Below are 24,317 nucleotides of genomic sequence, written 5' to 3'. Positions count from 1 at the left end.
AATATTAGGGACATGGGGACTGGGTTGGTGTCCTTTTTGGTTCCTCAGTATCTCACATTATGGTCTCAGCTAAAGTGAGGACATTTGTGACAGAACAAGTCCAGGCTAGTTGAAAAAGGCTTCCCTAGCCCACAGGAACCATGAAAAGCCCATTAAACACCAACAGAATCCACCTTCCTTTCTCCTATCTGCATCAATGAGATTTTGTCAAAGCAAAATTCCAATCATTCCTAATGGCCCTCAAGGGTTGAAACTACTTGAAGATCAGGTTGTATTTTACATCCCTGTAATGGACTTTCCATCGTACAGTCCTCGGGGTTTAGGCTGGTGTAGCATTTAGGAAGAGGACTTACCCAACTGCTTAAAGTAATCCTCTAGACCACTCCAGGAATTTCTCTCAATGAAAGTCTTAACGAGACCCCATGGCTGCTTCCTGTACTTCACATCTGTGATCACACTGGACACACAAAGACACGCGGCAATTAGTATGAAGGCTTTAGATTTATCCCGAACATTACAGAAGAAACACCTACAGTGTAGACCAGCATTCCAGAGGGACATACGTTGGTTGTCGCTTTCTGAGATCTGGCTCAGTAGGATTTGGGAATGAAGTTTGAGGGAACAGAAAGGGTAAATGCATTTTAAAGAAGAAGGGAACTTTCAAAGAGACCCTGTCATCCACTTTCAAAAATTGTAAATAATAAACCTTGTTAGTGTCAGTGAATATATTTCAAAAACTCCAAAAATGATTCATCCGAGTTCTGATTCATAATCACCGTGTATCTCCAAGAATGCCGTATACCTCCAAAAGAAAAAAAACTGGATAGTGTATTATCCTCAATAAAACAGGGATTAAATCATATTTAAATATATTTAAATGCAAAAAGAAAAACTTTTTTGTGCAAACAAAAACCACACAAAAATTTGAAATACACGTGAGATAGTGAAGCACTCTGTACACTTCTATATACACATTCCTCTGTGAACACATCTAAGTGGCTGAATCTCATCCCCTTACCCTAAATACGTATTATAAAAGCTTCCAGAGACAGTAATCCAGTGGATCCTCACGTCATTAGAGATCATCCCACAGGATTACCTTCAGATCCCAAGTTTAATCATTCTTTCTACTCATGCCTTCCATTCTCTCCATGTCATTCATAGACAGAAGAAATAATAGCCATATAGTGTAATATATTCAATTGTACAAAGATCCAGACTTTAATTAATGTGCTTACATTCATAAAATGTTTAAAACGCAAATATTCCCGTTTCCCAACCCCGAGCAGCTTCCTGGAACTCCGAAATGTAGTGTAACCTCACTTAAGATGGCCGCTCTGCCACTTCCGGTTCTCGTGCAACGTCACGTCCCTTGACGCGTTTCGTCACTTCCTGACTTCCTCATAAGGGGTGTGTGCGTTGGATCGGTGACCATATTTATCTCCGTCTGCCCAATTGGCAGTGAGTCCTCCGCCGCCATTCAAGTCAAGGGAAAAACAGAGTCCCACATTGCCACGATCATCCAGCCTATCTCGCTTTCTTTTAATATTATTTATATACCTCAAACCCCCTTCCGATTCGATATATAATACAAACAGACTATGTGGGGAACGTACCATATTTTTTTCGCTCCATAAGACGCACTTTTTTCCCCCCCAAAAAAAGGGGGGGAAATGTCAGTGCGTCTTATGAAGCGAATATGTAGTGGCCGGTCCGGTATTTCTGCTGCCACCGTGTCAGAATACCGGGGCAGCCGCTCGACTCTTCTCTGCAGCAGGACCTTACCGGTTCCTCGGTCCAGCGCTGTACAGTCTTCCTGAGCCGGCATCTTTAGTGTGGGCAACCGGCTGTGACAGGTCCCAGAAGATGCCGGGGCATTCACAAAGCGCAGCGCTTCTTACGCATGCGCAGTGGGCACCCGCCTGTCACAGCCGGGTGCCCACACTAAAGGGAGGAGAACTCCGCGGAAGTGGGAGCGGGTACCTGTCAAATCCAAAAGATCCGTAGTCTCTTGGTCATCCCCTGTACTATGTCTGCAGCAGGAGTGGACAACTCATGAGGCCCCCGGGCAATAGGGGATCATGGGGTCCCTGTGTCCTTGACCAAACTCAAAAAAGCCTATGAAAAAGGTACCAGGGACATCTCATGGGGCTCCCTACTGGCCCCGGGCCCTCGGGCAGTGCCGGAGTTTCCAAATGGTCAGTCCCTGGTCTGCAGTCTCTAGTGATCCCCTGTACCGTGTCCGCAATCTCTGGCCATCCCCTGTACCGTGTCCGCAGTCTCTGGCCATCCCCTGTACCGTGTCCGCAGTCTCTGGTCATCTCCTGTACCGTGTCCGCAGTCTCTGGTCATCTCCTGTACCGTGTCCGCAGTCTCTGGTCATCTCCTGTACCGTGTCCGCAGTCTCTGGTCATCTCCTGTACCGTGTCCGCAGTCTCTGGTCATCTCCTGTACCGTGTCCGCAGTCTCTGGTCATCTCCTGTACCGTGTCCGCAGTCTCTGGTCATCTCCTGTACCGTGTCCGCAGTCTCTGGTCATCTCCTGTACCGTGTCCGCAGTCTCTGGTCATCTCCTGTACCGTGTCCGCAGTCTCTGGTCATCTCCTGTACCGTGTCCGCAGTCTCTGGTCATCTCCTGCACCGTGTCCGCAGTCTCTGGTCATCTCCTGCACCGTGTCCGCAGTCTCTGGTCATCTCCTGTACCGTGTCCTCAGTCTCTGGTCATCCCCTGTACCGTGTCCGCAGTCTCTGGTCATCCCCTGTACCGTGTCCGCAGTCTCTGGTCATCCCCTGTACCGTGTGCGCAGTCTCTGGTCATCCCCTGTACCGTGTGCGCAGTCTCTGGTCATCCCCTGTACCGTGTGCGCAGTCTCTGGTCATCCCCTGTACCGTGTGCGCAGTCTCTGGTCATCTCCTGTACCGTGTCCGCAGTCTCTGGTCATCTCCTGTACCGTGTCCGCAGTCTCTGGTCATCTCCTGTACCGTGTCCGCAGTCTCTGGTCATCTCCTGTACCGTGTCCGCAGTCTCTGGTCATCTCCTGTACCGTGTCCGCAGTCTCTGGTCATCTCCTGTACCGTGTCCGCAGTCTCTGGTCATCTCCTGTACCGTGTCCGCAGTCTCTGGTCATCTCCTGCACCGTGTCCGCAGTCTCTGGTCATCTCCTGTACCGTGTCCTCAGTCTCTGGTCATCTCCTGTACCGTGTCCGCAGTCTCTGGTCATCCCCTGTACCGTGTCCGCAGTCTCTGGTCATCCCCTGTACCGTGTGCGCAGTCTCTGGTCATCCCCTGTACCGTGTGCGCAGTCTCTGGTCATCCCCTGTACCGTGTGCGCAGTCTCTGGTCATCCCCTGTACCGTGTGCGCAGTCTCTGGTCATCTCCTGTACCGTGTCCGCAGTCTCTGGTCATCTCCTGTACCGTGTCCTCAGTCTCTGGTCATCTCCTGTACCATGTCCGCAGTCTCTGGTCATCTCCTGTACTGTGTCCTCAGTCTCTGGTCATCTCCTGTACTGTGTCTGCAGTCTCTGGTCATCTCCTGTACTGTGTCCGCAGTCCTGTACTATGTCATTGTAGTAGATTTTGATTTAGGAGTGATGGGATAATGATGGCTGAATATTGATTTTAGATGTTCTTAGATATATAATATTAGAGAAAATAAAGATCTCGGTTTGAGATATACAATTATAAATAATTTTATTAAGAAATATTTAAATTATATTTTAATATATAATATTGTACGGATTTAATGTGATTTTAAGGGTATTTTATAATATTGAAATATTTAAATTTTAAGATCTAATGAGACCTAATAATATTTAGGTTTAGTTTGGTGGGATTGGAATGAATTATCTAGTAATATCACATGAGAGGTGTATTTATTTTTCACCTCTAGATGGCGATTTTATAATATTTTATAATGTTTGTGAATTTCGTTTTTATAAAATAAGGTTTTTCAAAAAATAATTAGTTTTAGTAAAAATGTGTTAGAGATGTAGAATAATATAGGAGTATTTAGAGGAGTTTGTTCCCTTTTTATACCATTTAATAGAGCAGCGTATACCTAATATTATACTTTATAGAAAGAACATTGTCCCATGTGTATTATTTATTTATTTCAGGTACTTATATAGCGCCATCAATGTACTCCACACTTTACATATATATTGTACATTCACATCAGTCCCTAACCCTCAAGGGGCGTACAGTCTAAGGTCCCTAACCCTCAAGGGGAGTACAATCTAAGGTCCCTAACCCTCAAGGGGCGTACAATCTAAGGTCCCTAACCCTCAAGGGGCGTACAATCTAAGGTCCCTAACCCTCAAGGGGTGTACAGTCTAAGGTCCCTAACCCTCAAGGGGTGTACAATCTAAGGTCCCTAACCCTCAAGGGGCGTACAGTCTAAGGTCCCTAACCCTCAAGGGGTGTACAGTCTAAGGTCCCTAACCCTCAAGGGGCGTACAATCTAAGGTCCCTAACCCTCAAGGGGCGTACAATCTAAGGTCCCCAACCTCAAGGGGCGTACAATCTAAGGTCCCCAACCTCAAGGGGTGTACAATCTAAGGTCCCTAACCTCAAGGGGTGTACAATCTAAGGTCCCTAACCCTCAAGGGGCGTACAATCTAAGGTCCCTAACCCTCAGGGGGTGTACAATCTAAGGTCCCTAACCCTCAAGGGGCGTACAATCTAAGGGCCCTAACTCACATCCATACATACACATACTAGGGACAATTTAGACAGGATCCAATTCACCTACCAGCATGTCTTTGGAGTGTGGGAGGAAACTGGAGTACCCGGAGGAAACCGACGCAGGCACAGGGAGAACATGCAAACTCCAGGCAGGTGGTGCCATGGCTGGGATTCGAACCAACGACCCGAGTACTGCCAGGCGGAAGTGCTAACCATTTAGCCACTGTGCTGCCCCATTATATTAGACTGTTTATCAGTATAATTAAGTTCCTCGCATAGTCTGTTTGTATTATATATCGAATCGGAAGGGAGTATGAGGTATATAAATAATATTAAAAGAAAGCGAGATAGGCTGGATGATCGTGGCAATGTGGGACTCTGTTTTTCCCTTGAATTGAATGGCGGCGGAGGACTCACTGCCAATTGGGCAGACGGAGATAAATATGACCTGTCATGTCCGAGAAGACGCCAGACCATTCACAAAGCGCAGCGCTTCTAACGCATGCGCAGTGGGCACCCAGCTGTCACAACTCACACACCCCTTATGAGGAAGTCAGGAAGTGATGAAACGCGTCAAGGGACGTGACGAAGGACGAGAACCGGAAGTGGCGGAGCGGCCATCTTAAGTGAGGTTACACCACATTTCGCCGTTCCAGGAAGCTGCTCGAGGTTGGGAAAAGGGAATAAATGCGGTTTAAACATTTTATGAATGTAAGCACATCAATTAAAGTCTGGATCTTTTTAAAATTTAATATATTGCACTATATGGCTATTATTTCTTCTATCTATGAATGACATGGAGAGAAATGAAGGCATGGAGTAGAAAGAAGGATTATCTTGGGATCTGAAGGTAATCCTGTGGGATGTTTTCTAATGAATTGAGGATCCACTGGATTACTATCTCTGGAGGCTTTTATAATACGCATTTAGGGTAAGAGGATGTGATTCAGCCACTTAGATGTGTTCACAGAGGAATGTGATTATTATTATTATACAGTATTTATATAGCGCCAAAGGGTATGCTCAGCGCTGTACAGCAGCAAGGGGGACAGAACATGAGACAATACAGTACAATACAATACACGAGGGTTCGAGGGCCCTGCTCTTTCCAGTTTACAATCTAGGAGATTATAGAAGTGTACAGAGTGCTTCACTATCTCACGTGTTTTTCACTTTTTTTTGTGGTTTTTGTTTGCACAAAAAAGTTTTTCTTTTTGGATTTAAATATATTTAAATATGATTTAATCACCGTTTTATTGAGGATAATTCACTATCCAGTTTTTTACTTTTGGAGGTATACGGCATTCTTGGAGATACGCGGTAATTATGAATCAGAACTTGGATGAATCATTTTTGAATTTTTGGATTTATTGAAATATTTTCACTGACACTAGAAAGGTTTATTATTTACAATTTTGGACTTTCAAGGGTTAAAGTGGGAATTTTAAGTGTCAATACATTGGGTGTTTATTATATCACAGTTTATTAGAGATTTAATCTTGGATACCGATTTCTATTTCACACTTTCAGAAATTGTACGTAAATTTACAGAAAAATATGTATTTAACTTCTTCGCGTCCGGCCCATGTACATAAATGGCCGGACGTGAGCAGTGTAGAAGCGGGTGGCCATTTATAAACGGCCTCTGCATTCACTGCCTGTGTGGCTCCCTGGGATCCGGAGGACACAGCGGAACACCAATCGCTGTATGGGACCTCTGTGTGAGGTCCCGATTCATGTGATCACTGATTGGCCAATTGGTACACGTCACTTCTGACATCATTGCTTACTACGTGTGAAATATGTGAATGATCACAGAGGTCACATGGTACAGGGCTATTCACAACAGCCTTGTACCATGTGACAAGCTGTGACCAATCACAGCTCACACAGTATTTCTCAATTGTTGCAAGAATGCAGCCAGAGAGGAGAAATGATTGCTTTTACAGCCTTTATGGGTGTAAAAGCAAATCAGGGTAAAAAAAAAAAAAGAAGAAAAATCTTCATCACCCCCCACAAGTAGTACAGTGTCACTATGGTGACACTGCACTGCTAGGGTGACAGTATGTAAAAAAAAAAAAAACGAAGAAAAAAAAAAAAAAAAAAAAAAAAAAAAACACACAATACATAATATAAAACAATAAGATAGAAATGTAAAAAAATTATAAATTGTTGGTTATAAACCAATTTGGGTTTTTTTTTTACTAAAAAGATAACTGAATACATTTTGGCCAAGATTTATGAAGAAAGATTATTCATTTGCAAAATGTTAAGAAAAACACTTTTTTTTTTCAAAATTTTTTGACTTTTTCATTTATATAGAAAAAAAAAAAAAAATCCCAGTGGTGAATAAATACCACCAAAATAAAGTTTTATCTGTCTCAAAAAAATGCTAAAAAAATTAATATGGGTACAGTGTTGCATGACCGCGCAATTGTCATTCAAAGTTTGACAGCGCTGAAAGCTGAAAATTGGCTTGGACAGGAGGGGGGGGGGGGGGGGTGGTTAGTATACGGACTGGTGTGGTTAAGGTAAAAAAAAAACTGAAGCATTTACAGCCACTTTAATAAGCTGGCCACTAGCGCAGATCTCTGCAGAATTGTAATTTTGGGGAAACTCTGGGTAAAATTTTAATTTCTGCATGCAGTAAGTCTGTGCCTGCACTGCAAGGGTCAACTGCTCGTTTTGTCCAGGGGCGCAAGGAAAAGCTATACTTACATGATCCTCTGAAAAAACAGCACTCCCCCGCATCCAGCGGTGGACTGTTCCTGCCATCCTCCTATCCAGAGCTGGTCTATGAGCGTGATAACATCAGAAACAGTCCATTCACAGAACAGCTAGCGTACGGGGGGGGGGGGGGGGAAGCTGCAGGACTACAAGTTCCATCATGCCTCTGCAAGTCATAGCTGGAACTGTCAGTTTTGTAATCTTTGCAATGCCTCGTGGGAAATGTAGTTCCACAACAGCTAGAGAGCCGCAGGTTGCCTACCCCTGCCCTAGACAAAAACAAACAGTTGACCCATGCAATGTGGGCAAAGGAAAATAAAACAAAATGGCGTGGAGTTCTTGTTTAAGAAGAAATTAATTTTTTTAAAAACATTTAGTGCAGGGGTGTCAAACTGGCAGCCACCCAGCTGCTGCGAAACTACAAGTCCCATCATGCCTCTGCCTTTGGGAGTCATGCTTGTAACTGTCAATCTCACAATGCCTCATGGGACTTGTAGTTTGGCAACAGCTGGAGGGCCACCAGTTGGACACCCGTGCCATAGTGGGTGTCAGTTTGCTCCTGAAGAGGTTCTCCTCCTCCATTCCCTCTAGGAGGTTAAATCGGACCTTCTCTTCCGTCTCATTACTCTATCAGATGAGCGCAAACTGCTACGGGTTCAAACGTTTCATGTGATTCGTACATTTCTACGTGGCTCTCACCGTAATCGACACTTGTGCTTGGAGGTGCGGGATATACAGTACTTGTTCACAGTGTAGAAATAATCGTGATACGGGACGTCGTGTGTGATCACCTCCGTGTCCACGTTGTACAACTGACCTTCCTGACTCTCCTTGTACAGAATCTGCGGGAACAGAACAGAAAATGGGGTTTATGGCTGCAAAAAAAACGTTCCGCAGCAAGCAAGGGACGTATGAACAGGTACAATGTGGTTCCGGCCAGATAAAAGGGGAAAAAACTGCTGCGTTGGGGGGACTCCCGTCACGGAGACCCCAGTCAATTCCTGGCTTTGATCAAGCCGAAACAAAGAAGAAAAGGAACGCGCGGCTTTTAGGCTTCACTGATAACTGAGCATAGCGGTTTCTTCGCATATGTTACCGCGATTATTGCGCGTTTTCGTTCAGTGTTTTTAGCCATTTTTGAGCTTTGGCTTTTTTTTTTTTTTTATTAGCCAACAGAGAAAAATATCATCTGTTGCATCATTTGTTGCTAGGTTTTTCTGCTTCAGCTTTTCAATCAATAATAAAATCTGATTGAAAAGCTGAAGCAGAAAAACCTAGCAACAAATGTGTGGCCAGGCAGCGGGAGAATCAAATAAAGTTCGGGGTCAAGGTTAGGGGTTAATTATTATTTATTATTACATAGTATTTATTTAGGATTTTGTGTAGTTATTTTACATTTATTTTAGTATTATTATTTTTATTATTATTTGTATTATTATTATCTAATATCACCCTGACAAAAAATAAATAAATAAATAAAATAAATGAATAATATTGAAATAATAAAATCTGATTGAAAAGCTGAAGCAGAAAAACCTAGCAACAAATGTGTGGCCAGGCAGCGGGAGAATCAAATAAAGTTCGGGGTCAAGGTTAGGGGTTAATTTTTATTATTACATAGTATTTATTTATGATTCTTTTTATTGTGTATTTATTTTACATTTATTTTATTATTATTATTATTATCATTATCTAATATCACCCTAACAAAAAAATAATAATAATAAATGAATAATATTGAAATAATAATAAAAGCTGATTGAAAAGCTGAAGCAGAAAAACCTAGCAACAAATGTGTGGCCAGGCAGCGGGAGAATCAAATAAAGTTCAGGGTCAAGGTTAGGGGTTAATTATTTATTATTACATAGTATTTATTGATGATTTTTGTGTAGTTATTTTACATTTATTTTAGAATTATTATTTTTATTATTATTATTTGTATTATTATTATCTAATATCACCCTGACAAAAAAAATAAAGATAAAATAAATGAATATTATTGAAATAATAATAAAATCTGATTGAAAAGCTGAAGCAGAAAAACCTAGCAACAAATGTGTTGCCAGGCAGCGGGAGAATCAAATAAAGTTTGGGGTCAAGGTTAGGGGTTATTATTTATTATTACATAGTATTTATTTATGATTTTTGTGTAGTTATTTTACATTTATTTTAGTATTATTATTTTTATTATTATCTAATATCACCCTAACAAAAAAAAATAAATAAATAAATGAATAATATTGAAATAATAATAAAATCTATTTCAATATTATTCATTTATTTTATTTTAATTTTTTTTTGTTAGGGTGATATTAGATAATAATAATAAAAATAATAATTCTAAAATAAATGTAAAATAACTACACAAAAATCATAAATAAATACTATGTAATAATAAATAATAATTAACCCCTAACCTTGACCCCGAACTTTATTTGATTCTCCCGCTGCCTGGCCACACATTTGTTGCTAGGTTTTTCTGCTTCAGCTTTTCAATCAGCTTTTATTATTATTTCAGTATTATTCATTTATTATTTTATTTATTATTTTTTTGTTAGGGTGATATTAGATAATAATAATAATAATAATAATAATAAAAAAATAAATGTAAAATAAATACACAATAAAAAGAATCATAAATAAATACTATGTAATAATAAATAATAATGAACCCCTAACCTTGACCCCAAATTTTATAGGATTCTCCTACTGCCTGGCCACACGAGTGCATTTTGCATCACACAGAACTATCCGTTCCCATTGAAGGGAACATGGAGGTGGGGATGATACTGTAAGATGTAAGAACAGCCCCCTTGGAGTGCCATACTACACTCACTCATATAGATATTCTGGTCAGGTGTCTGCTTTTGGTCATCTAGTGCAGTGTTTTTCAACCTTTTTTGTGCAAAGGCACACTTTTTTCATGAAAAAAATCACGAGGCACACCACCATTAGAAAATGTTAAAAAAATTTACCTCTGTGCCTATATTGACTATATATAAAGTAATTCTCTTGAATAGGAATCAAACACAAAGAAATTATTTTATAATTACTTTATTATGAAATAATAAAGTATTTTATAATTGGACCCGGGGGCCGGACCAAGAGTAGATGAATGATGTGTATGTGTCATCCATAGTAAGTATAGTAATATTCCCCCATAGTAAGCATAGTAATTAATCCCCCATATAGTAATTCATCCTCCATATAGTAATTCATCCCCCATAGTAATTCATCCCTCATATAGTATTTCATCCCCCCATATAGTATTTCATCCCCCCATATAGTATTTCATCCCTCATATAGTAATTCATCCCTCATATAGTATTTCATCCCTCATATAGTATTTCATCCCTCATATAGTATTTCATCCCCCATATAGTATTTCATCCCCCCATATAGTATTTCATCCCCTCATATAGTATTTCATCCCTCATATAGTATTTCATCCCCCCATATAGTATTTCATCCCTCATACAGTAATTCATCCCTCATATAGTAATTCATCCCCCATATAGTATTTCATCCCTCATATAGTATTTCATCCCCCCATATAGTATTTCATCCCTCATATAGTAATTCATCCCCCCATATAGTATTTCATCCCCCCATATAGTATTTCATCCCCCCATATAGTATTTCATCCCTCATATAGTAATTCATCCCTGATATAGTAATTCATCCCCCATATAGTATTTCATCCCCCCATATAGTATTTCATCCCTCATAAAGTAATTCATCCCTCATATAGTATTTCATCCCCCACAGTACTATTCCCCCCCCCCCTTCTAGTAAGCCAAGTCCCCCGTGTCAATTCACTTACCTTTTGCGTTCCTCTCGCTGTCTTCCCGCGCCGTTCGGGTCTTCAGGGCGGACTGTGAGAGGAGCCTAGCTCCCCTCCCCTCACGTTCGGCACGCTGCCCCGCCTACACACATCCTGACAGCCACATCCGCAAGCCGGATTAAAAGGTCCGCGCGGACTTTTGGGGCTGCCAACCGAGAGGAGGCAGGGGAGCGGCCGACCGAGAGGAGGGAGGGGAGCAGGCGCCCGGCACACAGAAGAGCCGCATTAGACTGGGTAAAGAGCCGCATGTGGCTCGCGAGCCGCGGCTTGCCGACCACTGAATCATTAGATTCTAATGATTGGTCTATTTGTGAGCCGAAGCCACATGTTACAGATGAAATTGGAATTTTTCCCACGGCACACCAGACAATATCTCACGGCACACTAGTGTGCCGCGGCACAGTGGTTGAAAAACGCTGATCTAGTGTACAATGCAGCGGTTCATGGCAGGGCCGGATCTAGGGGGGTTCTGGGGTGGGCTGTGCCCCCCACAGATTTTAGCTGTGCCCCCCCAGGTCTCGGAGAGTGTATCCACTGATCCATGAGCCAGTCTGATGCAGACAGCTGATGTAAGGGGGCACTCTGATAAAGACAATCGATGTAAGGGGGCACTCTGATAAAGACAATCGATGTAAGGGGGCACTCTGATAAAGACAATCGATGTAAGGGGGCACTCTGATAAAGACAATCGATGTAAGGGGGCACTCTGATAAAGACAATCGATGTAAGGGGGCACTCTGATAAAGACAATCGATGTAAGGGGGCACTCTGATAAAGACAATCGATGTAAGGGGGCACTCTGATAAAGACAATCGATGTAAGGAGGCACTCTGGTAGGGATACATGATGTAAAGGGGGACTCCGTGAGGGCTCCTGATGTAAAGGGGGACTCCGATGAGGGCTCCTGATGTAAAGGGGGACTCCGATGAGGGCTCCTGATGTAAAGGGGGACTCCGATGAGGGCTCCTGATGTAAAGGGGGACTCCGATGAGGGCTCCTGATGTAAAGGGGGACTCCGATGAGGGCTCCTGATGTAAAGGGGGACTCCGATGAGGGCTCCTGATGTAAAGGGGGACTCCGATGAGGGCTCCTGATGTAAAGGGGGACTCCGATGAGGGCTCCTGATGTAAAGGGGGACTCCGATGAGGGCTCCTGATGTAAAGGGGGACTCCGATGAGGGCTCCTGATGTAAAGGGGGACTCCGATGAGGGCTCCTGATGTAAAGGGGGACTCCGATGAGGGCTCCTGATGTAAAGGGGGACTCCGATGAGGGCTCCTGATGTAAAGGGGGACTCCGATGAGGGCTCCTGATGTAAAGGGGGACTCCGATGAGGGCTCCTGATGTAAAGGGGGACTCCGATGAGGGCTCCTGATGTAAAGGGGGACTCCGATGAGGGCTCCTGATGTAAAGGGGGACTCCGATGAGGGCTCCTGATGTAAAGGGGGACTCCGATGAGGGCTCCTGATGTAAAGGGGGACTCCGATGAGGGCTCCTGATGTAAAGGGGGACTCCGATGAGGGCTCCTGATGTAAAGGGGGACTCCGATGAGGGCTCCTGATGTAAAGGGGGACTCCGATGAGGGCTCCTGATGTAAAGGGGGACTCCGATGAGGGCTCCTGATGTAAAGGGGGACTCCGATGAGGGCTCCTGATGTAAAGGGGGACTCCGATGAGGGCTCCTGATGTAAAGGGGGACTCCGATGAGGGCTCCTGATGTAAAGGGGGACTCCGATGAGGGCTCCTGATGTAAAGGGGGACTCCGATGAGGGCTCCTGATGTAAAGGGGGACTCCGATGAGGGCTCCTGATGTAAAGGGGGACTCCGATGAGGGCTCCTGATGTAAAGGGGGACTCCGATGAGGGCTCCTGATGTAAAGGGGGACTCCGATGAGGGCTCCTGATGTAAAGGGGGACTCCGATGAGGGCTCCTGATGTAAAGGGGGACTCCGATGAGGGCTCCTGATGTAAAGGGGGACTCCGATGAGGGCTCCTGATGGGGGACTCTGACTTTTTTTGCTGACATTATGCCCCCTGACTTTTCTTCACTGCGCCCCCAGATCTGATAGGCTAGATCCGGCCCTGGTTCATGGTGTCTTTCACACCTTCATTTCTAAGACTTGAAGACGATAAAGGCTGAAGCCATTGTCCCAGGATCAGCGCTACCCCCCCCCCCCAATATATTAACATCACCATCACATGCCATGGCGCAGTACAGAACCGCACGGTACCTGTTTGTCTGTAGCAGAGGTGAATTTCCCGACCAGCGGGTTGTTGATGGTGATGGTATAGGTTAGGGTCCGGGTCTGATTGCTGTTACCGTCTGGCTGCCAAGAGGAGGACTCCAGATCTGAATAAAAGAGGAAAAAATAAATAATGTACTGTATGTAATAGAGTCTCACTGTATCAGCATTCTGTCATTTGGGGAAAAGAGCACCAATTAGACTCCAATTTTTAATCACTGTATGTAATATGAATCCTGCAGATGCAAGGGGGAACTCTGTGGACTCTTTTGTAAGGGGGGGGGTCTCTGGTGACCAGAGACCCCCTAGCAGAAGCTGCCAAGTCTGCAGATATCCCCTTTACTTCAGGGTCCACAGTCTGCCCTTTGCACTATAAAGGGGGAACTCGCTGGGGGCTCTGCCCTTAAAGAAGAACTCGCTGGGGGCTCTGCCCTTAAAGAAGAACTCGCTGGGGGCTCTGCCCTTAAAGAAGAACTCGCTGGGGGCTCTGCCCTTAAAGAAGAACTCGCTGGGGGCTCTGCCCTTAAAGGGAATGCTCTGATGACCTTCACACTAGAATCCATAGCAGTCCCCTCTACATCAAGGTCCGCAGAGTTCTCCTTTACATCAAGGTCCGCAGAGTTCTCCTTTACATCAAGGTCCGCAGAGTTCTCCTTTACATCAGGGTCCGCAGAGTTCTCCTTTACATCAGGGTCCGCAGAGTTTTCCTTTACATCAGGGTCCGCAGAGTTTCCCCTTGCACTGTAAAGGGGAACCTTGCAGACTCTGATGTAAGTGGGAACCCTGATGTAAAGCGGAACTCTTTGGACTCTGATGTAAGACGCTCTGAAGTAAAAAAAAGGGGACTCTGAAATAAGGAGGGACTCTTGAAACACTGATATATTAAAAAAAAATGCTGCGGACTTTGGTATAAGGTGGGACTCCGACGTGCACAGAGGATTCATCCTGACTGCTACACTCTATATTTTGTTTTGTATGTTACTTACTCCTGAAAAAAATGATCCTTTGTCCTGAGGCGGTCAGTCGTGGGACAGTAATTAGAAATGTTTTGTGGGTAGAAGGACTGTTCTATGTATGCCGTGTATATAGTGACTAGGAAGAGATTCTGTTTAATGATCCCCCTTTAAGCCTCTCCCACTGTTAGCCAAAGTTTGGCCATGCCTACTGATTATTTTTGGGTTTTATCCCAGGGTGCCCGGGTCTTTCACCATCTCCTAGATTGTAAGCTCCCGGGATCAGGGCCCTCCTATCCCTCTTGTATTGAACTGTATTGTTGCTGTATTGTCTCCTGTTATATTGTAAAGTGCTGAGCAAACTGTTGGTGCTATATAAATCCTGTATAATAATAATAATATAAATCCTGTATAATAATAATAATATAAATCCTGTATAATAATAATATATAAATCCTGTATAATAATAATAATATAAATCCTGTATAATAATAATAATATAAATCCTGTATAATAATAATATATAAATCCTGTATAATAATAATAATAATCTTAGGCAGGCCATGGATGGGTTGAAAATCGGCTGATTTTTCAGCCGAAAAAAAAAAAAAAAAATAAATAAAAAAAATAGACAAATTTTCGCACCGTTAATGGGTTAATTGGTCAACCGTTTTTCTGGATTTTGGCACATTTTTTTGATCGGTAAAGTTGGGAAACAAAAAAAAAAAAAATTGGCCGATTTTCGGGAGGAGGGAGGGGGAGGAGGAGGAGGGGGAGGGGGAGGAGGAGGAAGAGGGGGAAGGGGGGAGGAGAGGGAAGAGGGGGAGGAGGGGAGGAGAGGGAGGAGGGGGAGGGGGGAGGAGAGGAAGGAGGGGGAGGGGGGGAGGAGAGGAGGAGAGGGAGGAGGGGGAGGAGGAGAGGGAGGAGGGGGAGGAGAGGGAGGAGGGGGAGGAGAGGGAGGAGAGGGAGGGGTGAGGAGGGGGAGGAGAGGGAGGGGTGAGGAGGGGGAGGAGTGGAGGAGAGGGAGAGGAGGGGGAGGGGGGAGAGGGAGGAGGAGGAGAGGAGGGGGAGGAGGAGGAGAGGAGGGGGAGGAGGGAGAGGAGGGGGAGGAGGGAGAGGAGGGGGAGGAGAGGAGGGGGAGGAGGAGAGGAGGGGGAGGAGGGAGAGGGAGGAGGAGGGGGGAGGGGGAGGAGAGGGAGGAGGAGAGGGAGGAGGAGGGGGAGGAGAGGGAGGAGGAGAGGGAGGAGGAGGGGGAGGAGAGGGAGGAGGGGGAGGAGAGGGAGGAGGAGGGGGGAGAGGGAGGAGGAGAATTCCAGTCCACTATTATATTTGATATGAAAAAGTCTTGCGTTTGCAACAATGTATCTATTTTTATCCAAATAAAAACCATCTGTATCTGAAATGGATACAATGTTGCAACCGCTATACTTTTTAATGTCAAATATAATAGCGGAGCTCTCTGCAGGGACAGAAGTAATTAAATGCCGGCCGTAGACGAGATGAAAATCAGCCGATTTTTTTTACCGTTGGTGGTAACGTCGGCCTATTTTTAATTTTTTTGTTAAAGAAACGGCTGGTTTTCGACCCATCTATGGCCTGCTTTAGTCGTGCTCACATTTTATCGCTTGGTTTGGAATTTTTCATTGTCGATCCAGCAGATGACTTCATCTGAGTATTATTCATGTTTATATAGTGTTTATGCTGCTTAAATACTGATTGTCTTGGTTTACAATAGGGGTTGCTGTCCTATTTCTGGATGTCCATACAAGAATGTGCTCCGTCAGTACATTTTTCATGTCTCGTCAGTTAAAGTCGCAGGGGGTTGGCAGCCCTGGCTGGAGGGCGTGTATGTGGGCCTTGGGCGAAGTTTTACACACTAGGGTTATAAACTATCAGGCTCCTTCACATTCCACAGTGCTGTCAACAAAACATGTGAGAGTAGAGAGAGGAATGTCGGTAATGTAGTTCAAATGGTGATTTTAAAAAACAGAACAAGATTTAGAGCCCACGGGGTCACACAGTAATGGACAGGGGTGTGCTACATTGGGAATTCCCATACAAAGGTCTTAGTGAAGGAGTGGTTCGGTCAGCAGTCTTGGAATCAGAAAATAAACACCTACAGTGGAAGCCCCAGGCTCACACCCAGGGCCAGGACAAGGGGTGGGCAATAGGGGCGGCTGCCCTGGACACTGTGGTATCATGTGAGGTCAGGGAGGCGCCACAAGGAGGTTGGTGCGGGAGAGGATTTGTGCTGTGAGGGGGAACATGGGTTGGAATCTGGCATGTTCACCCTGGGCTCTAGATGACCTTGTCCAAGCACTGCTCACACCAAATGAAGTATACCTTCCACATCTGATAACAGACATTGCGGTAGGTAGCCTTTCTAGTTTTTATTACCGTGGGAATCACAAGTTCACAGTTGCCCTCAAATTTCTGAAGCTGGGCTTTAACAGTCGTGCCAGTAAAGCCACCAACCATGAAGCCAGATGGTAAATCGGTCCTTGAGCCAGAAGATCCTGAGAATCTGGAAAAGCCCACAGAGCTTCAGCCAGGAGTCTTAACATCCACCTACGCCAGTCTAGAGCAACAAGGATCACCGGAATGCCCTCCATCTCAATATTGTGAAGCAGATGAGAAAGAAGTTTCAGGGATGGAAAGGTATAGATCAGGGTATACTGGTCCTATAGAACCAACAGGGCATCTACTGCTTCTGCTAGAGTATCTCTGTACCTGGAGACAAACCTGTCCAATTTGTTGTTCTACAAATGCAACAACCCCTCCTGTGCTCAGGGACCCAGATCCATAGGGGACCATTGGACCAGTACTCTTGAAGAGTATGGAGATTCGTCCAGGACCAATGAAAGTCTGTGAAGCTGAAACAAAAAGCTGGGGAAGCTTTCACTACAATTTGTTGTTCTACCTGAAGGCCCAAAAGTCCACCTCAGGTGTCCCCACCTGTGACACAGATCCTGAAACACAAGAGTGAAAAAGGGCTAATACGGAGGCCAGCACCTCGATGAACACTCAAGGTGCCTAAGTAGCCAAAGGACAGGATCATGAGCCAGAAAAAGGGATCCTACAGCATAGCATAGGAAATGCAGATGAACTGGAAAAATAGGGATATGCAGGTATGCATCATCAATGTACACAGAAGCTGGTCAAGGTAGGACATGGCAGACATGATTCCAGGTGGAATTTCTGGGCTCAAATGTAAAAATTCTGAGCTTTGAGAACCAAGACTGGGTGGATGCCCCTTTGGGTTTGGTAACAGCAAACCAGTAAAACCTTGAAACCATTCTGCCACAGAATAGGGGCAATGACTCCTTGGTCCAGAAGACTCGATGAAGATCTTCTATTCTGGGCGGTGACACAGGTAGGTTGGAGATGAGAAACCGAGGAGGGGAATGTAGGTTGGAGATGAGAAACCGAGGAGGGGACATGGAACAAACTCCAGTTCATATCCTTGGGATACCCCCTCCTACAGTTGCAAGAAAAAGTATGTGAACCCCTTGGGATTACGTGGAGTTTTGCAACAATGGAGGATTTCAACCCGATTGAAATGCTGTGGCATGACCTTAAGAGAACGATTCACACCAGACATCCCAAGAATATTGCTACACTGAAGCAGTTTTGTGAAGAGGAGTGGTCCAAAATGACTCGAGATCGTTGTGCAGGTCTGATCTGCAACTACAGGAAACGTTTGGTTGAGGTTATTGCTGCCAAAGGAGGGTCAACCAGTTAATAAGTCCAAAGGTTCACATACTTTTTCCTCCCTGCACTGTGAATGTTTACATGTTATGTGCAATTAAACCATGGCAACATCTAATGTTTGTGTAGTATTATGTTCAGCAGACTGTGTTCTTCTATTGTTGTGACTTAGATGACGTTCAGAGCACATTTTATGCCCAATTCATGCAAAACTCCACGTAATCCCAAGGGGTTCACATACTTTTTCTTGCAACTGTACACCCAACTGTCTGAGCTGCAGAGGTCCACTACAGAAGGCGGGGGTGTATCTTGATGCTAAAGAAGGTTTGCTTAAGGATTTGGCAGACTAAGTCTTGGAGAAATGAAAATGAAAGAAAAGAAAGTTTCTTAACAGGTACAGAGAGGGAGAAGACTTTACAGTGTGCTCCTTAGGCTTCTTCCACTGAGCAAGGTGGGTGCTCTTGCCATTGGTGGTGTCCTTGATAATGGAATCAAGATTAGATTTGATGAGACACTGTCCTTGGAAGTCCATATGGATCAAACATTTACACGTGGGTTCTGCAGTCTAGTGCCCTACACGTGTGTATGAACCAGAGACCCAGGTGAGAGAAAAGGCCAGTTAAGCCTTCAGTAGACCATGAAATTTAAAAATCGCCAGAAATTTGCTTCATGGATTCTGTAATCAGGGGGATCAGCTACAAAAGTGCTGAGATTTCTTAAGAGTTTTCGGACAGGCTGTCATGATTTGGCAAATAAAGTCACAGCAAGGATGGGGTGAAGGGCAGGGCCCACCTGTGAGAACAGAGTTCCACAGAGGGCTTCCAATCATTTGGTGGTAGTCTTCTTAAAAGAGTGGCACACTGCCGCATCTACGGATGTTGTTCCTCCCTCTGTGTGTGACGTCAAACCAGAAGTGATGAGGATTTTTGTCACTTCTGGTTTCAGTCTCATGCAGGGGCGGACTGACCACTTGGAAACTCGGTCACTGCCCGAAGGCCCGGGGTCAGTAGGGGGCCCCCTGAGATGCCCCTGGTACCTTTTTCATAGGCTTTTTTGAGTTTGGGCAAGGACACAGGGGCCCCATGATCCCCTATAGCCCGGAGGCCCCATGAGTTGTCATTCTGCCCCTGGTCTCATGGAAACAAGCCATTACCAGCTTGTGAAAGTATCTGATCAAACCAGTCTCGGTTTGCTCAGATGCTTTGCAGGTCAGAGGAGAGATTTGGGGTCTCCTAGACATCAGATCTCTCCATAAAGAGGCCCTGTCACACCTTGTTGTTTATCCCTTGTGAAAGCAATAAAGTTTATTTTAAAAAAATAAAAAAAGGGACAGTTTAAGGAAAAAAAATTTAAATAAAATAAAGAATAATTTAAAGATGTAAAAGTGCCCCAGTCCCCCTGTGCACAAAGGCGAATGTGCACTTCAGTCCCCCACGCATATGTAAACGACGATCGCACCACACATGTGAGGTATCGTCGTGAATGTCAGAGCAAGAACAAGAATAATAGCAGCGGACCTCCTGTGTAACGTGAATCTGTTAACCTGTAAAGGCTTTTAAAGTGTAGCCTGTGGTTAATTGAACGCACCAAAGTTTGTTGCTGTTCAACGCAGCGCAGTTTTAAAGTATATAAGAGACTGCTAGAGATCATTACTGTTGCAGCCCCTTACAGATCTAGGCTTCTACACTTGTGCTCCCCACAGCTCCCTTTGGGGGACATTTGATATCAATTTAAAGTATTACTAAACCCCGGACTCCGCATTCACTATATCCGCTCTCCCTGGACCCCGCATTCACCATATCCACTCTCCCCGGACCCTGCATTCACTATATCCGCTCTCCACGGACCCCGCATTCACTATATCCGCTCTCCACGGACCCCGCATTCACCATATCCACTCTCCCCGGACCCCGCATTCACTATATCCGCTCTCCACGGACCCCGCATTCACTATATCCGCTCTCCACGGACCCCGCATTCACTATATCCGCTCTCCCCGGACCCCGCATTCACTATATCCTCTCTCCCCGGACCCCGCATTCACTATATCCGCTCTCCCCGGACCCCGCATTCACTATATCCGCTCTCCCCGGACCCCGCATTCACTATATCCGCTCTCCCCGGACCCCGCATTCACTATATCCGCTCTCCCCGGACCCCGCATTCACTATATCCGCTCTCCCCGGACCCCGCATTCACTATATCCGCTCTCCCCGGACCCCGCATTCACTATATCCGCTCTCCCCGGACCCCGCATTCACTATATCCGCTCTCCCCGGACCCCGCATTCACTATATCCGCTCTCCCCGGACCCCGCATTCACTATATCCGCTCTCCCCGGACCCCGCATTCACTATATCCGCTCTCCCCGGACCCCGCATTCACTATATCCTCTCTCCCCAGACCCCGCATTCACTATATCCGCTCTCCTTCGACCCCGCATTCACCATATCCACTCTCCCCGGACCCCGCATTCACTATATCCTCTCTCCTTCGACCCCGCATTCACCATATCCACTCTCCCCGGACCCCGCATTCACTATATCTGGTCTCCCCGGACCCCGCATTCACTATATTCGCTCTCCCCGGACCCCGCGTTCACTATATCCGCTCTCCACAAACCTCGCATTCACTATGTCCACTCTCCCTGGACCCTGCATTCACTATATCTGGTCTCCCCGGACCCTGCATTCACTATATCCGCTCTCCCCGGACCCTGCATTCACTATATCCGCTCTCCCCGGACCCTGCATTCACTATATCCGCTCTCCCCGGACCCCGCGTTCACTATATCCGCTCTCCACAAACCTCGCATTCACTATGTCCACTCTCCCTGGACCCTGCATTCACTATATCTGGTCTCCCACAGTACACAGAGATTGGAATTGCAATTATTTTAGTAAATGTAAACTGCTAAATACCCTCTCTCATCAGAAGTTAGAGCAGTCTTGTGACTTCTCTCAGTGTCCAGCAGAGCACTGGTTAAAGCTTGTAGGAGGAATTTTCATTCTTCCCTGATTGTCCTATGAGGCTGCATAACCCCTGACCCTCTGTCAGGACAGTGCTGATTGGCCCTGTGCTGATCACATACACCCTTCCAAGACAAAGAAAAAAAAACTCTCTAGCAATACACACCAAACTGAGCATGTGCAGAGTGTCCCCTAGGCTGTATTCTATCAGGAGATAAAATGAAGAACATGGAAGAGGGATCAAACAGACAGGATCAAACAGCCTTTTTACACAATGAAGAGGATTAACCCCTTAGGTTCCACAGTGAGTATAACAAGCATGCTTTACTGCATCTACAGATTGTACTGTTGTGGGTTTAGTAACACTTTAAAAAAAGATATGTTTAGTATCAGTGTGACATCATCTTTTCAATTCTACTAAAAAAGTGGATATTATATTATATTTCTGTTCACTAAAATTCAATGAAAATATTTTTTCCAAAAAATGTGCGTTTGAATTACCGCTGCGCAAATATCGTGTGACATAAAAAACTGCAACACCCACCATTTATTCTGCTGAAAACATATTCCAGGGTTGTAAGTAATCTGCATTTTACATGTATGACCGGAATGTCAGAGAGGACTCACCAAAGACTTTCCTGGAGGCATAAAACTTCTGCATGAAACGAGAGGCGGTGAAGAGGAGCGCAAACATCCTGTCGGCTCGAATGTTGAACACCCGGTTAATGTATAACCTCCCTTCCACCTGTTCATCCTGAACTCTGTCATCTGAGGGAAAGAGGAGCACGGCTCAATCAACGGCTGCAGGAGGACAGGACTCTATGGATAGTATAGATCAGGGGTCTCCAAACTGCAGCCCAAGGGCCAGGGGCGGACTGACAACTCATGGGGCCCCCGGGCAATAGGTGATCATGGGGCCCCTGTGTCCTTGCCCACACTCAAAAAAGCCTATGAAAAAGGTACCAGGGGCATCTCATGGGGCCCCCTACTGACCCCGGGCCCTCGGGCAGTGCCCGAGTTTCCAAATGGTCAGTCCGCCCCTGCCAAGGGCCAAATGTGGCCCTTTGCTTGGCTTTATCTGGCCCTTGGGTCACTCTTCCTCCCACTGATACCAATGATGGGGCACTATTCCTCCCACTGACCCCAATGATGGGGCACTATTCCTCCCACTGACACCAATGATGGGGCACTATTCCTCCCACTGACACCAATGATGGGGCACTATTCCTCCCACTGACACCAATGATGGGGCACTATTCCTCCCACTGACACCAATGATGGGGCACTATTCCTCCCACTGACACCAATGATGGGGCACTATTCCTCCCACTGATACCAATGATGGGGCACTATTCCTCCCACTGATACCAACGATGGGGCACTATTCCTCCCACTGATACCAACGATGGGGCACTATTCCTCCCACTGACACCAATGATGGGGCACTATTCCTCCCACTGACACCAATGATGGGGCACTATTCCTCCCACTGACACCAATGATGGGGCATTATTCCTCCCACTGACACCAATGATGGGGCACTATTCCTCCCACTGACACTAATGATGGGGCACTATTCCTCCCACTGACACCAACAGTGGGGCACTATTCCTCCCACTGACACCAATGATGGGACACTATTCCTCCCACTGACACCAATGATGGGGCACTATTCCTCCCACTGATACCAATGATGGGGCACTATTCCTCCCACTGACACCAATGATGGGGCACTACTCCTCCCAACAACACCAAAGGATAGGGTACTCCTCCCACTGATACCACCAGTGGGGGGCACTATTCCTCCCACTGACACCAATGGTGGGAGGTACTATTCTACTATTCCTCCCTCTGATACCACCGGTGGGGGTACTATTCCTCCCAATGACACCACCGGTGGGGGTACTATTCCTCCCAATGACACCACCGGTGGGGTACTGACACCACCGGTGGGGCACTACTCCTCCCACTGATACCACCGGTGGGGCACTACTCCTCCCACTGACACCAACGGTGGGGCACTATTCCTCCCACTGACACCAACGGTGGGGCACTACTCCTCCCATTTGACAGCAATGATGGGGCACTATTCCTCCCACTGATATCAATTTAGGCGTCAATGAACGCTTCTCCCACTGACACCAATCGTGGGGAAATGAATGCCCACTTCTCCAGACTGTCACCCACTTATCAAGGCAGGTTGATATTTACATCAACTCCCAAGAACCAACCCCCTGCTTGCATGAAGACTGAGGCAGGGACCCTGTTGGTCCCTCCCACCAACCATGATCTGCCTGCATTGTATAGTGATGCACAGAGGCCCAGTGATGATGTCACTGGATCTATAATAAAAGGTATGTAATGAAAACAGAAAGTTTTTATTTTAAAATCCCATTAGCATGTTGATTAGTGGAAAATAAGTATATATAAGCTAAAATATGAATAAGGGGAACATAAATACATTAAACTTCAGCTTTAGGTGGAGGTCCAGGAACAGCCTGGATTACAGGACTAGCTGATGACAAATCTTCACAGCAAAAAAACAGTGTGTATATATATATAAATTTTAATTTATTAATTATATAGTATTTGTATATTACGTCATTTTATACAGGGCTTTTGCCCATCTTTTTTCTATATTCTTCTTACATTCTTCAGCAGAATCGGAGTAGCTGTTCCTTTCAGCGTGCTGGTTCTCATTGCCGTTCAGGTCCAGCGCCAGGGCGGGGGTCCCAATGTGTGAGCGGAGGCTGCTCTGCCTGCTGGAGCCCAGAAGGGGGCTCTTCCCTGTCGTCCTCTCCCCCGTACCCTCCTCCGGCATGATATGTGTGGCTAGCTGGAGAGGGAAGGCAGACGTTAGAGGACATACATAGATATATTGTAACATTGTGTAGCCAACTTATTACATATATCTATTGTTGCTGGTGGGGGATCTACTGTTGCTGGGGGTTGGTCTTATGTTGCTAGGGGATCAATTGCTGCTGGGAATGATTTATTGTTGAGAAAGGAGTCTGTTATTGGCTGCAGGAAGATCTGCTCTTGCTGCTGTGGGTCTGTTGTTTGGAGGCTGATGGGGGATCTATTTTATTGCTTTACTTGTTATCATTAAATTCCATACGAATCACTTAGCACCCGAAAATCATACTTGGCTCTGTATGGTCCAGAAGGGCAGTACTGGGAGGTGGAACCAAGG

The 24,317-nt window shown here is 45.5% G+C and overlaps 1 protein-coding gene across 1 annotated transcript in view; it reads right to left on the bottom strand.

Annotated features, from left to right (window-relative positions):
* Positions 1-23,955, bottom strand: part of LOC149468033 (protein Aster-C-like) — a 41,942-nt gene extending 17,987 nt beyond the window's left edge. Inside the window, exons 1-5 of the mRNA XM_089670754.1 lie at positions 23,774-23,955; positions 21,752-21,892; positions 13,483-13,601; positions 8,111-8,253; positions 354-457 (exon numbers count right to left, since the gene is read on the bottom strand). Of these exons, the coding sequence (XP_089526880.1) occupies positions 354-457; positions 8,111-8,253; positions 13,483-13,601; positions 21,752-21,892; positions 23,774-23,945 (679 nt within the window). The 5' untranslated portion in view covers positions 23,946-23,955. The remainder of the gene's footprint in view (positions 1-353; positions 458-8,110; positions 8,254-13,482; positions 13,602-21,751; positions 21,893-23,773) is intronic.
* Between the last annotated feature and the right edge of the window lie 362 nt (positions 23,956-24,317).

This window comes from Staurois parvus, unplaced genomic scaffold (genome assembly GCF_062004578.1).
Source record: "Staurois parvus isolate SC_StPar_1 unplaced genomic scaffold, SC_StPar_1.0 ptg000095l, whole genome shotgun sequence".
NCBI lineage: Eukaryota > Metazoa > Chordata > Amphibia > Anura > Ranidae > Staurois > Staurois parvus.
The sequence above is the reverse complement of the archived record's forward strand: the minus strand, read 5'-3'. Positions and strand labels throughout refer to the sequence as shown.